This window comes from Lycorma delicatula, chromosome 11, assembly GCF_047948215.1.
Source record: "Lycorma delicatula isolate Av1 chromosome 11, ASM4794821v1, whole genome shotgun sequence".
Taxonomy (NCBI): domain Eukaryota; kingdom Metazoa; phylum Arthropoda; class Insecta; order Hemiptera; family Fulgoridae; genus Lycorma; species Lycorma delicatula.
The window spans coordinates 66,039,249-66,055,416 of NC_134465.1; the positions used below are offsets into that span (position 1 = coordinate 66,039,249).

General features: G+C 29.8%; 1 protein-coding gene across 10 annotated transcripts in view; it reads right to left on the reverse strand.

The window, feature by feature from the left end:
- LOC142332405 (sodium leak channel NALCN-like) overlaps nt 1–16,168 on the reverse strand; it is a 70,885-nt gene that overhangs the window by 16,841 nt on the left and 37,876 nt on the right. For 8 of the 10 annotated variants that reach the window (XM_075378844.1, XM_075378836.1, XM_075378835.1 and 5 more), the window contains 2 exons: nt 8,870–9,090; nt 5,140–5,272 (listed from right to left, as the gene is read on the reverse strand). The exons of 1 other annotated variant lie outside the window; for it this stretch is intronic. In XM_075378844.1, the coding sequence (XP_075234959.1) occupies nt 9,036–9,090 (55 nt within the window). In that variant the 3' untranslated portion in view covers nt 5,140–5,272; nt 8,870–9,035. Of the gene's footprint in view, nt 1–5,135; nt 5,273–8,869; nt 9,091–16,168 lie in introns of those variants that run through there. One more of the 10 variants, XM_075378840.1, reaches the window with a different exon arrangement.

A 16,168-nucleotide genomic window follows, 5' to 3' on the forward strand; every position in this document is an offset into this window, starting at 1 on the left:
TGATTTGAAAGTGTATTTAGGATTTTTTCCATTCATTAGGTAAATGAATAAACCGAGCAAACTTTTGGTTCACAATGCTCCAACTTATAACATCAATACTATAAGCACAATAAAACTCTGTCTATGGAACTTGGCAATACTGTCTCCTTCTGCTTTCAAGAAAACAAATTAAACTAAACATCTCACAGAGATAACTTTCATTTACTGGTTTACTACAGCTTAACAGAATGGATAGTAGATGGGCACATACAAAGATGGCAGGTACTGTTTTGTGCATCATGTTACAGTATAGCAACTCCTTCGTTTACAAAAACCAATTAAAATAAATTTTCAAACAGTTAAGTCACACTTAAGCCATAAAAAAACCATAAAAGACATATTTGGCAACTACAATATGTGTTCTTTAAGCTGTGAACTTTAATATAGTCATTTTATGCTCATGAAATATAAAATTGCATCTGATAGCAACATTATTATTGTACATCACCTCAGGGAATTCTAATGATTAAGATGAAATGAATGTTTGTAACAACTGATGTAACTGATAGTAACAATAATATTGATGGTAATTATTAACAGCAAAGATAATTGCTTAATAGGTTTCAGCTGAGCAGAGTGCATAACTTTATGAAAAATAAATGCCACTAACTTCTACAGAACCAATAGATAAATTGATAAACATTAATAATGTTCTATGAATTCTTAAAATTCTAAAGTATCATGTAATGTAGTCAACTGAATTAAATTTAAGGAGTAAACTAATAATTTCATTTCATATTCTGTTTTGGTCATTATATTAGAAACTTTTGTTTATTCAAACATACTGACAACAAGACTACTGCATGATTATAGCTATTCCATCTTTTAAAATTTTATTCTATAAATGAATTTTATAACATACGCAAAACGCCAATCCTGAACAGAATTCAAACCATAATCTTCCTTTTAGAATGCATATGGTGTAAAAAACTAAACATTTGTCAATTTGTCAACCAGTGATATAGCATATTTTTAATCTTAGATTTTTCTCATTTCTATCTTAATTTAAACTAAGACCTAAGTTTAAACAATTTCACTGTATGATAAGTATTTTGTTAAGTATATAACTAAGGTACAATTCTCAATGAATTTTTTTGAAGGATCTCCTTATGTATTTTTTATTAAAAAATACTTCCTATTTTTCTGAAATAATCTTTTAGATTTGTTTTTACTGCATAATTATATATATATATTTTTTTTGCTTACATCTTTGTTTCTAATGCAAAAATAAATGGCCACTATAATTTTTATGACATATTAGCTACTAATGTTAATTAGTTAATTAGCTTTGCTTTGATTAGCTGCTATTTATACAATTATTAATAATAAATTTTCATCAAACAGGACACTACTACTACTTTCTTATTTCACAAAGTTTAGTTCAATTTTTATTTTGTATACCACTATTTTATAAATAAGTAATTCATAAAATTTAGTAATTTCTTACTTGATTCAATTTAATTCAATAATATACAAAAGTTGCATGGAAAGTAGTTCCCATTTTCGCATCAATATTGTACAGGTCAATTATCCTGTCCAATTCAAATTCCCCAATCACAATTTTTTGTCTAACTCCAGGAAAATTTATTTGTTTTAAGAAGATTTTTGTGTAGTTTCTGAGACTTTTTAAATTAAGAATAAAACTGATAATCTCATGGTGGGTTGAATGAGAGCATTTAATGATTAAAAAGACCAACTACTGTAGAAAATTATTATTTATTCAATGACATTGAAACTAACAATACTTTTCAGCATAATCTCTGGCTATATTTAGGCACTTGTCACATCTTTTTGCAAGTTGTTTTATTCTAGTAGTATAGAATTGTTGAGAACTACTTACATAGTGAACTAAATTAAATAAATCTACAGATTTAAAGACAAACGAATTTACTCACATCAGCCCCCTACATAGAACCATTCTCTAGTTGTACACTCGTTTCAGCACTGGTACAGCCTGTCAAATACTCTGGAAAAATCACTTAGTGGGACTGCCTTCAATAGCTCTGTGCAAGCCCTTTGGATGGATGGAATGTCGTTAAAAAAGCAGCCTTTCATCTTCAACTTGAGTTTTGGAAACATAAAATAGTCTGCTGGAGCCAAATCAGGTGAATATGGCAGACAGGATAAGACAGTGATTTGATTTGTAGCACGATAACGTGTTAGAACTATTGCCATGTGTTCTGAGGCATTGTTGTACAAAAGACTCCAATTATCCGGATCTTGGTACTTAGGCCGGATTCGATGAATGTGATGCATCAGGCGTTTCATTACTTCCAAATAGAATTTAGAATTCTTGGTTTGACCGGTTGGAACAAATTCATGATGAATCTGACCCTTTGAGTCAAAGAATGCAATCAACATCGTTTTCGCTCTTGATTTTTGCTGCCTGACTAAAGGCAGCAAAAATCAAAGAGTCTTTGTGCTCTAGGACTCAACCGAGGAGCAGATTGATGCTTCATTTGCAGATCATACATGAAGCACCTGCTTTTATCCCCGGTTACAATTGTACACCTTTTGGCAGTTTTTTTTTTTTTGTTAAAACTGTACGTACTGCATCTTTACTAATGTTTAGCTCTTCTGCTATGGCCCAAAGGGTAAGATGAGGTTGTTTGAGCAGGAGTGTGCACATTTTCATTGTGAACAGCTGTTGACGGCCACCAACTTCATTTGCTGTCATTCAATGACTCTCTACCATCTTTAAATCGCTTTCACCATGTGAGACGCAGCTTCATCACTGAATGCTTGCTGTATCATCATAGATTAAGTTTCAACAAAAGATTTCTGAAGTCGAACATAAAATTTTATCGCGCTTCTCTGTTCCATGTTGCGAGCTCACAAGTCATATGAACACAATGTTAGTTCGGGAACTTTTTAGACCTACTGTATATTGTTGCTGAAATCGGTGTCATGTAAAAACTCTTTGAGGGCAAAATAAAAAAAAGTTAACGATATTGAGATTATAAAGTAGATTTGTTACAATAATACTCATTATATGTAGTTGATTATATGTAGTTCTTCCAAATAATCACAATAGATTGCGCCTTTACAGTCCCAAAACACTGTTAACATCACTTTACTGGCTGATGAGTATGTTTAGAATTTTTTCCTGGTGGGCAATCTCAGAAGTTTGATTCAGTTTCAAAATAATGAATCCAAGTTTCATCATGAGTTATTATATGATCTTAAAAAAGCATTAACTTCTGCTAAAAACTGTTATTTAAGTGCTGTAAAAATGCAAATTTGAATGTCTGTGAATTTAAATCAACTGTCTTCGAACTACCTTGAACACATTTTTCCATAATTCACCTTATTATGAATAAAGAATGGGCAGTGACCAAACTCATACTACAAATTTCAGCAATTTTCCTTTTATGCATCTGTCTTTGAGATAAGATCATTAGAGTGATTTTGGAAACAACAGTTGAAACTTTCATTGTGAAGAAAATTAGTGATACCTGTTTTGCTTGATAACTGTTCATCAACTTACAGAAATTTATATGGTTAATATACTTTTTACCATACTGTTTTAATATACGCTAGTGAATTTGACCAGTTTTACACTTTCTAAAAATAACATTCTTACCACAGCATTCTGTTCTTTCATTGTCACACATTTCAAGTGGAGTCAATATTTTAAAATAAATAAGAGGTTTTATTAATGGAATTTTTTTTAATTGCTGATATTTTTAATGTCAAAGGCACCAACTTGAACATCATGACAGTTTCAATTTATTGTATTAAATAATTAATTATTAAGCGACTCTTGAAAAATCTCTTTTTCTTAACAAAAATCATGAATGTCTGAAACTGGTCGACAGATTAGTAAGTTTACAGTATATTATGGAAAAATCAATTGCAAAACAATAGTGTTGAATATAATGCAATGAGAAAGAATATCAGTAGTGAAGAACAGTAAGAGTGTTTGTTATTATAGATGATTTGCTATAATGTTGATGAATTCATCAGGTCAGATTTGTATCGCACACTTAATTGACACCAATGAAAGATTTTCATACATTTCTTATAAATACAACCACATCACGGTGTGGTTGTATGTATAAGGAAACATAGCTTTCTGCTATGGCCCCAGTCCATCTCATCACTGTTCATCTCAGGTATGTAAAATTTTTTTCAAGATTCGATTCCAAACAAGATTACCAATCAACACAAAGCAAAGCTGAAACACTCATTCCCTAAACATTTCAAATGGTAAGTTTTGAGATTCACTTCTTTGTTAAGAAAATTTTCTTGATGGTAACTTTCTAATGTAAAATAAGTACTACTAAGCTATAATCAAATGATTAGTATACTTTATTACATGTAATAGTTTAAATATTAGTTAATGCTGCCAAATCTTTTAATTTAAATACCAAAATCAATCTAATATGAGCCAAAAATGACAATAATAAAAAATCATTTTCGAATGATTGTAAAATCATCCATGTTTCTCTTTCCATTTTTATTTATAATTACTTGCACTATGTAAAAATAAGACAGTAAATTCAAAAAAATTTCTTTCAATTTTATCAAACTATTGATGAAAAGAAAGAATGCGTGATTTGTTGTTTTCGGGATGTAATAAATATTAGTAATGGAGTCATTATAATTTTGATTAATGGTTTGTCTTTTTTTATAACTAAAATTCAGTAATAAGGATATACAACCACAGCAGGTAAAAATGGTATATAGGGAAATCTATTTAATTTCCCATTTATCCATTAGATATCTCTTTTTTAAAGATGTATAAATTTTTCTTGCTATATATAAATTTTCCTCTGTAATCTTGTTTTGTCAGCACTTCAATATACCATACACAATATCTTGAAAGACATTTTCTTCTCTATATTCCATTGTCAGTATGTGAATTTAATATTAAGTCATTCTGAATTAAATATGTTATCTAAATTTTTGTATGTAGTGCAGTACCTCAAAATATAATCTGTTTTTAGGATAATGTTAAAAATCAATAATAACCATGTTTTCAGTTCATTACAAGACATCCCAAATTTTTAATAGCATGTGGAAAGTTTTACACCAAATATATGTAATTTGTACGTAAACAATAGTAATTTAAGCCATAAACAAATAGCACATACCCTTCTTACAGGAATAACACCTCGTTGATGTATATCAACAACATTCAAAGTGTTTTGAAAGTTTCTTGTATCAGCATATGACAGTAAAGCATCCTCTTCATTAGAATAAAATAGTCAAACATTTTCCATAATGATAGCTGAAAATCAATTAAAATTTACGACAGAATAAACCATGAAGTAAGTTTCAAATAACGTATTTCATAATGATGAAGGGTGAAAAGTTTCAGGCCTCACATAGAGATGACATTAGTAACTTTTCGATGGCATCACATGATTCCATTCTTCATCAGGTTACTAGAAGAGCTTGACATGCACTGGGATATACTTTTCCTCAAATACAACTGTTAAATGCTGGGTTGCAGAGTTTAAAGTGGGTCGAAAACACACTAGCAGTGAACTGTGCAGTGAATGCCCTTCTGAAGTGACTGTGCCAGAAATGAAAAAAAAAGTGCATAACTTCGTTTTGGCAGATTGTCACTGACGAGTGACAGTTAGCAGAATCTGCAGGCATGTCAACAGAACATATGTGCAATATTTTGCATGAATACTTGGACATGAACAAGCTGTGTGCTAGAAAGGTGCTGCGCTTGCTCATGCTCGACCAAAAAGTGCTGAAAAACATTTCAAGTGATTGTCTCGAGCTGTTTCGACACAATCCAGAGGAATTTTTATGTCGATTTGTGACAATTGATAAGACTTGGATTACTGGAACTTTTCTCCCTGCTCTAGTTTATTACTTTTACATAAATATCATTGACATGTTTTTAAAACGTTTTCATACAAGTGACATAATGTTACAATTTTTCTATATGTAGTAACATACTATTACAATATATTTATATATATTGTAAAAGACAATATATATAAATATATATATATTGTCTTTTAACTTGTCTGACTTTTAACTGACTAATTATTTTTCTACAACACAAATGCATTTTTTTTTAAGTGTGTAATGATAACTAAATAAATATTTTTTTTAGGAGATACATAACAAATATTAATTTATTTTTATTACAAAAATATTGGCAGTTAAATTTTTGTTACACTTATAAGTTTTATGACTTTTTATGATAGAAAGAATGAAGAATTACTTTAGCTATCATAAAAATTATTTTATACTTTGGAAAAAAAGAATAAAATATTGATCCCAATAGAACTTTTCATGCTGAATTCATGATACATTTTCTAAATTTTTAAATATTCTCAACTAGTCACCATTTTATTTATGATACATAAGTAAACTTTAAAAGAATATAAATTTTCCATGCATGCAGAGCACTATTCAACTTAATTAAAATGTGGTAGTTGTTTTGCTTTTGTGTTGGTATTTGGAACATCCCATCCCTCTTTAGCATCCAACAATAATCTGCAAGCATTGTTGCACTTTACTGTCACTGTATATGTTTTCCAAAACAGATTTCCTGATGGAAGTGTTACCAGTGCTGTCACTGATTGTACCGAGATTATCCAGACAGAGATGTGAGTGTGAATCCAAGAAATGAATTTTTAGGTACATATTACAACACCCTGCATGTTTCTATGACTAATAATTCACTATTCTATTGGATTTTCATAAACTTTACTTTTGCACAATGCTTTTAAATGATTTCATGCTGATTTTTGACTTAGCTTAACAGTTCTTCGAACTACTGATCTCTGATAAAAGTCCTTATTGGGAACCCATATAAATTCCTTCCTTGATTTTAGCATAACTAACACAAGGAAATTTTTCTTTCAAATAATGCAATCCAGTAGCATTTTTATTCATTGACTTAACAAAATTTTTGAAAAGCCCTTATTTGGTATGTGGTGGAGACAGAAGAATCATTTAACAGTTAACTGGTGGGGGATGTACAACATTTTTCTGTCCAGACTCAAGTTCTTCATATTTTGGCCATTTCTTCTTGATATGATTTGTCTTGACCTTGCTGTCTCATTCAGACAAAACGCAACAAAATTTAGTGTAACCAAGTTGCAAATCCATTAATAATGCAATAACTTTTAAATGACACCACATAGTGCAACATTACTTGTACTGAATTTTCATATTGACATAAATTTCTTTTATCTTAGTTGCATAAGCTATGGTACAAAAGGGGATTTGTTGCCACTGTACAAAAGGACAGACTTTAAAGTAATTTTTGATGAATCAATGAACAATTTCCATTCTGTAGCATTATGTTCATGATCCATGATAGCACAAATAATTGTTTCAGTATTAAAATATTTTCTTCAGAATATTAATCTTAAAATTCTTCTTGATCATTATGAAAGAAACATACTTTAGTCTCAGCCTGGAGAAAATTCCAGCTTTTCAGCCTAGATCCCAAAAGCTTGGCTAGTTTCTTTGAAAAGTTCAAATCCTGAACAAGATTGTTTAATTCATCTGATTTTCAGATGAGGTTCATGGGAAGAGAATTTTGCGTAAAAAAATATCATCTAGCTCCACATGTTGAATACAATGGCTACCTCATTTTCTGACTCATCTTCATAAGTTAGATGTGTTGGAGGATTCAGTGCAAGTAAGTCGTTAAAATGAGGTGCTTACCATATAACAAACAATAATTCAGATTCTATATGGTATGATTGAATTTACTACTTATTCATTTTATTTTCAACAAAGAAATAACAATTTAAATAGTAGTCTTGCAATTCATGCCATAATATGACAAAACTTACATGCCAATTACCCCCTAGCCCAATCTTTCAAACATTTCACAGAGGTCAAACATGTAATATGAGGACCCAGTTCTTATCTTGATCCCCAACTCTACAGCCATAATACAGTTCATAACATTTTTAAATGGTAAAATCAAACTTTGTTGTTATTCTTTAACACAAGTAAGAGAAGATATCAAGATCACTTACAAACTTCCTTGTCATATTTAATCACTAATACGACAGACTTGAGACAGTAACTATAAATCACAAAAGAGAATGAAACCACAGTACGTATATACACAACAACTGTTTAAACAATACTAGTGTGATAATTGTATGATTCAAAAGACTACACTGTGCTAATAAGTCAGAATCTATAGTAAATGAATCATGATGCATATACAGCTATTGCCTTCACAATGCTATGTTTATACCTCATCCTCTGTTAGAAATCATTTAAAATATTTTTTTCTCTATGTAAGTTATCCCTAAAAAAATATGTAACATTCAGCAAAAGCAATATTTCAACACATTTATCTAAAAAAAAAAAAAAAAAAACTGGGTGATGGAAATTCTGATAGCATTTTTGTATTAACCATAAAAATTAAATAATGCACAATAAAATTTTCATGTACCAAAAACTGTGTGCATTAGTGTAATTATACTTGAATTAAAAGTTTGTTCAGTGGTATATGGAGATATTCAACTTTGTCTTTTGCGATTATAAAATTACTTACTCAGTTTTTTTTAATAAAAATTATAAATATTTGTAAAATGTTTTATTTATTTATGTAATACCAAATTACAGAGTAACAGCACAGTGACATATGTCAATAGTCCTCTGCACAGATGCCAAGGAATGTATTTGCAGTACGGCACATAAGTGTAAAGGTACCAGTAAATATGTAGTCTTGAAAAAGACTCAGGCTGACCATCCCTATGTGAGGTTAATTGAAACCCAACCAACAAAGAACAGTGGTATCCACAATCTAGCACTCAAATCCATATAAAAGCAACTGCCTTTACAAGGACTTAAACCTTAGAAATAAAAGTAAACTCATACTACATACCTAACATGACAGCCAAAAAAAAAAATGAATTTTAGTTTTTAGCTGAAAAGGTAGAGTAATATCTTCAGTAATACCTCTACCATTTCCACAGTCTTTGCTACTCAGCACTCTGGCTACCTGACTATAACCCAGTAAGGTAATAATTTCAACAATGACCTTATTAAAATCAGTAAAACCAGCTGGTCTTGCTCACCTCCATTTTGGATATATATTGCATGTACCTGTTAAAAATTGAAAGCGATTTAATCTACTTTTTTTGTTATGGGGTAATGGAAAGAATATTTTCAAATATTCATAAAACAATAAATAAAAATTATAATCTTTTTTCTTACATCACTTTCAAAAAAAAAAATATTTTCCTCCAATAAAATCTTATAAAAAATATCACTCAATTGGAGTTTAATTTTAGCAGTTATGAGCATGAATGTATGTATCTTATATAAAGGTAAAAAAAAAAAACAGTTTAATATTGAAGATAGTTCATACAACAGTTAATACATATTTAACTTTCAGCAAACAAATCAACCATAAATTTTATTTTCCTTCACAACAATTTTTTAAAAAATCTGATAATGTAGTCGCAAAAATTTTCAAGCCGTATTAAATAACTCTATTATTATTATACAGCCCTATATTAGATAACCTTGTTTTTAAGAGGAGAATGTTTTAAGAGGAGAATTTTCAATACAGTTATGTTTAATAGTAAATAATATGATTATGTAATAAAAGGAAAAGACATGTCTTATATTTTGGTAGAAATCAAAAAATACTGACCTGTTGTGTACAAATTCCCTTCTGCAAGACCCAAGAGAGATCCATTTTTTCTGACCACCAGTTCACTCTTATTTATATTTCAACTAACCTAACTTGCAGCACTAATTTCCCCGTGAAGAAGGTTGATGTTGATATTTTGGTTGAGCCCACTACAATTTTAAGGCTAATATGTTTAAACAACCTAATTTTTAAAGCTCTTCAATCTGTTCTTGGCTACTATTCAGTTGTAAAATTCTATTAAACAATACATCCTGCCCCGACAATTATCTCTTTGTCTTATCCTTGATTTTTATTTCTTTTGATGCTACTCTTGCTATAAGCAATATTTTTAATCGGAAAAACAATGGAGATTTTAAATGATCGGATGATTGTCCAATGTAGTGATTCAGTTCTAAGGTTAAACTAAATACTTTTCTATTTAATTGTGATTTTTATAAATAGATAGTGTCGGGGTGGAGTAGACAATCAATCTTCCTATAAGGGAATGGCTGAATCAGTTATTCATTACCAATAGCTCATAATTATTTCTATCCTCATTTAGGTCTGATGATTCATGGATATACTAACAAACAACAGACACTCCCGTAATTCAAACAAGTCCACAACTGCCTACAAGTCTTGACTAAAAGGTACTACATAAACGGAAACTTCTAGGTCTAATGTGAATCAATCCAATATAACATGTCAAAAAAATAAAAAACCTTTAAGATTTTAAGGAAGCTTTTCTATTTTGGAGATGTAGGATACAGTAAGTCTTTTCAAACGCTTCTTATAATACAATAATTAAAAATAATAAGCTTTAAATACTTTAAAAAAATAATAAGGTGAAGTTTCGATCAAAGTGGACCTGGGTTGAGGTAATAATCACTCAATACCAAGACAGCCAAAGCACTTACTACTTTTCACAAAAATTATTAAATACTCCTGAAAAAAAAGTAAACATTTTTTTTTTAAATTAGCCTCTCTACTGGATCCAAAGAAGGGGTGTGTCCCTGCAGCTCCTACACCATTCTACATGTATTCTGGTTAGAATAGAAAAAATTTAATTTAATTTAAATTATAATTTAATTATATTTAATTTAATCATAATTTCACAATCATGAAATGAAGTCTCCTAAACTTAACTCCTGACATCTATTTATGTATAATTTTCAATAAATATTTAAAAAATGAAGCTCTAATTCAAGGAAAATTAACCTGTCCTAATATAGGAATTCCCCATTCTTCTTTATTTTTTCAACTTCTTTTTAAATTTTTAATACATCTGAGATTGATTTTTAGAATATTAGACACAATTAGATTACCAAATATTTATTGGGATTATGACCTTCTCAACAAAATACTAACCAAGTTTATTTTGATATTACATGGAACAATAATATTTAACTAATTTTCATCGCCAAATTAGATACACTGCTGAATTTTTCAAAAGTAGTCAGGTTTAACATACAATTCAGTAATACATTAATAATTACTTACTATTCATTTTATATGTTTAACATGTAAAATTTGATATAAAATGTAATCTTATTATTGAACTTTTCTTTTTTACTTTCATAGTTTACATCATTATATACTATTATTACATTTTACTTTAACAGAAGTTGATACCACAAAAATAAATACACAGCTAATACACAGTTTTCATTCAGACAATAATATTAAAAATAAGCTATGCATTGTTGAATAGATGAGACACATTATTAGAAAATAAATAGAATGACAAATAATTTTTAATAATTATTTACAAGAAGAATTAAATAGAATAAATAAGCAGTTTGTACTTACAAAAAAAATTCCACATCATTGAAAAATTTGACATAATCAATTTTGAAGGCTGGCTTTAAAGTCGAGCTGTTTTTCACTCTATGACAATATGTATTTAAGATGTCTTTTTAGTGATAATTGAAAATAATATTATGATCAAACAATTTGTTAATAGAAATTTGAAATGTTATATAACATGACAAAAATAGAACTGACCTAATTTATCTAACAAAGAACATTACATTTTTTATGACGGCACATACCTTCTATCTGCATAATTAAAATTGCATACATATACAGTGAAACTCCCCTGGGAAGGTCACTTCCCAGTAGTAGACTTATCTAATACCAGACACTTTTAGAGTCCCCGGTAGTTTTTTAGTGAAGTTAATTGATAAAATAATTCTTAATAATGAACACAGACAAGGAATTTACCTACAAAAAATATTCTATCAATTATGAAAAATGGATAGCGGGAATAAAAAAATTGCAATTTTCACAGTTTTATTTCATACTCAAGTGTGACTAATTTATTTATCTGTTGTGAATTGCATCACTTCGTGCCTAGATGCTGATGTTATGATTTCAATCATTTCATGTATTCATCATCATCAGTTGATGTGCGTGTGTATACTAGTCATTGTTACGGTATAGAACTGTATTATTTTTTGTAGCTCTTATTATTAGCTCTATTTTCTACACATACTTTACTATATGTTCAATTTTGTATATTTTATCAAAATCGTTACAACCATTGATACCACAACTTAAAATATCTCAAAATTGTAAATGCTTGACATTAAAAAAAAAGTAGCAGTTATAAATGTCTACAAAAAGAAAATTAAGAAAATTAAAGGAAATTGCAGAAAACTCTGTTATGGTGAGTTTAAACCATCAGGGGGTTAGTTAAACTCTGAATTCGATATAATGCTTCATATAAAACCGTTTACGGTGAAACTGTAGATCAGAATTTGGTGTGTGAGTGTAAGAAAAAGTTAAATGAAATATGCAAGAGTTATAATGAAAGAAACATTTTTAATTGTGATGAGACTGGTATTTATTTCCAGGCTTTGCCCATTGAAATATGTTTGAAAGAGGAATAATGCACAGAGGGAAAGATATCAAAAGACTGACTGCTTTGTTGGCTGAGAATATGTCAGGTGAATTTGAAAAACCACTAATAATTGGTTACTGAAGGTGACCTTGGTCTACAGCCCTCACCCCCTTGACCTTTTATATTGAAAATTTAATGACATTAATGTCCCTTATACAGAAGTAATCTGACGAAGTTTGGTCAAAACCGGTCCAGCAGGTCTGGAGACCTTAACTATGCTAAATCTCGTGATACTGAGGGTGACCTTGCACTACAGACTCATTCTCTTGATCTTTTAAGCTGAAGATTTAATAACATCAATTTTTACTTTCCAGACTGGAAAGTAAAAATAGTACTAGACTGGAAAGTAAAAATTCATGCGGATAAATGCCTTACTTTGATTCATTTTCTCTTTGTCCTCCAATAAAATCTAATAAAATCTGGTTTACATGCACCGTACAATATCTTCAACAAAATAAATAAGTTTGAACATTTTACCTTTGAAAAAGCAAAATGGCGGCCATTTAAATTTTTTAATCATTAATATCTTTGTAAATATTAAGTTTATCAAATTATATTTATTAGATAAAATATAAGGCCTCTAATTGTGAACACCTCATTTGTTTAAATTAGTTAATGAATAGCTGAAATTGTTAGAGGATCATACAAATTATGCAGACTCACAATTTTATGTCTGTTTTCACTTATTAGTATTAATAATTAATTTTAATTTAATGAACTTATTTCATTTATTTTGATGTTCTGAGTTCCACAAGTCTGGGCAACATCTTCTGGGATATTTTGTAAGTGTAGCTTTAAAAAAAGGAAGAAAAAATCTTTGTTGGTTTTTTAATATAATATTTTTGAATAATGCAATTTTTTTTTTTTTTACTTTTAAGAACATAATGGATCACTTTAGTTCTTTTTTTTGGCAAGTTCTTTCTTTTCTTGCTGATTTGTTGTTTTTCAGCTTTTCTTTTTTGCCAGTAATTTCTAAGGGTTCAGATCTTCTTGCCCTTTCTTGCTCAGAGTACACCCGGCTTATTGTTTTGTTGGGTTTTGATAGGAATCTTGTTTCTTTATTTTTTAATTTCTCATAGTTTCCGGTTTTCATTTTTAGGTTTTCACAGGTTATGTCTAATTCCTCCATGTCTTTCTGTACTTCGTATAACCAGTTCGGTCTGCTTTTCTTGTTCCAGAAAAGTTTGATTGTCCGTCTGATAAGTCCGGTCTCTTCCATTCTGAAAATATGCCCTAGAAAGGAAATTCTCTTCTTTCTAAATTTATTAGTTATCGGGATAATCGTTTTGTAAATAGATTCGTCTGGAATAATTCTCCAAATCCCGTCTTTTTTAATGTTTTTCCCGATGCATTGTTGTAGAATCTGTCTTTCAATCTTTTCCTGTTTGTTGGTAAACCTTGTCTGGTACGGTCCAAATATGGTTTCGCATCCGTAAAGTATTTCTGGTTGGATAACTGAGTTATAATGTCTTATTTTTGTGTTTATGGACATGCATTTTTTGTTACAGATGTTTTGTGTTTTTATTGTGGCTTTGATGAGTTTATTTATTCTTTCATTCCAGTTTGGATTTTCTTGGAGGTTGTGTGTGATGTTTTCCCCCAAATATTTAAAGTTTTCTAGTAGATGAACTTCCAATAGAATTCTTTAAAAGGTTGGAACCAAAAAATGTGAAGAACATACAACTATCAGCTTAATATCACATGCTACAAAAATAAGCTTAGCATTATTAAAAGAAGGTTGATTACAAAAATGGAGGAGAATGCTGGAAAGAACAGTTTGGATTTAGAAAAGTAGAGGAACAAGAAAGACTGTAGGGCTGATCAGAATGATAGAAGAAAGATGTTTTGAAAGAAGAAGAGGATTGAGTTTGTGTTTTATAGATATGTCAAACATAATGCAGTGGGAAAAGTTATTTGAGATTCTGAACGAAAAGAAAGTTGATTGGAACGGTAGGAAATTGATCAGAGAATTGCATATGAAGCAAAAAGCAGTTGTGAAAATAAATGAGAATCTCACAAATCGGTTAGAATTAGGCGGAGGAAAGGCTGCTGTTTATCACCAACACTGTTCACTCTTTATGTTAAGGAAATATTGAAAGAAATAGTGGAAGGCTAAAAAGAAGTAAGCATAGATGGAAGGAATAAAAATTGTGTCAGATATGCTGATGATCTGTTGATTGTAGCTAAAGACACTCAGACATTACAAGTAATGATAAAAGCATTGGAAGTACGGATGAACGAATATGGGATGAAAATAATTGTGAGGAAAGGCGAGGGAAGGCGAGTGAGAGGAAAGATAAGGATCTTGTTACAGAAGGAAAAATTGAACAAGTAGAAAGATACAGATATCTAGGGACAATACTAACTGAAGACTGGAAAAGTAAAGAAGAGATTAAGATTAGAACTGTAATTGCAGATGAAGTCTTTTTTTAGAAAGAAAAACCTACTCTGCAGCAACATGGATCTCAACCTGAAGACGAGATTGGTAAAATGCTATGTTTTGAGAATATTTTTTACGTTAGTCAAACATGGACACTGGGGAAAAATGAAAAAGATAAGATCAAGGCTTCTGAGATGTGGGTCTAGAGGAGGTTGAGAAGATAATATGATTGAACAGAGTAAGCAATAAAAAAGTATTATGAAGAATAAATGAGAAGTAAAGATGAGATGAAAAGAAAAGCATGGGACAGAAACAGATGAAGGTAACAATGGTGCTAGGGACCTGCCACCAGGCAGAATATCCCATGCAAGTATAGCTAAATCACATGACAAATCCATTTATTAATTAGATGTGGGTATCAGTGGCTGTACCATAGTATTCAGTACCATAAAAAAGGAAGATACAAGAGAATACTTTATGTAAGAAATAAAGTTTGTACTTTTCTTATCAATTATTTCTGAACAAATAGTTATAATTGAAGATTTTAATTTGATTTTATCTTTTTTAAGACAGTTTCATAACAATATCATACAAATGAATAACACAAATAAGCCTAATAACAGAGCACAGCTGCCAGATGCACACATGCATCCACAGAATAAAGGAAAGACAGCAATTAAGAAAAGTTTTATTAAATTAAAAATGTTTAAAGAATCAACAGTAAAAATATTTGAGATACTTTTTTGTGATCATTAATTCCATGATCCTTGAGAAAATGTTGATAAAATGATACCGGAGTTCTCATTGGACTCATAAATAATATATTTTTAATTTGGAATTAGATTTCCAATACTGTTTTTCATGCACATTAACATGAATTTATTCATATATAACAGTGCATACCTGCACAACAGAATTCTTTTTAGATGTATTTAGAATTTAAAAAATTAAGATGTAATGTTAATGCATTGATTACGAGTCACAATCAGATTTTTTAATATAATCTGAATAACAGGGTCATAATATCATAACCTAAATTTATTACATTAGAACCCTTTACAGTAAGTAAAAAAATAAAAATAAAATAAAAGCTGTCAATCCCTTAACTAAATAAAAAATAACAATTTTTAAATATCCATTGATAGAGCATATATTTTTTCTTTATATCAACAAGATGAAACTACAAAACCATTTCAACAACAAATAAATAAACATCAACTGGAATAACTAAGCATGCACACAACATTTATATCGCAAGCTTATT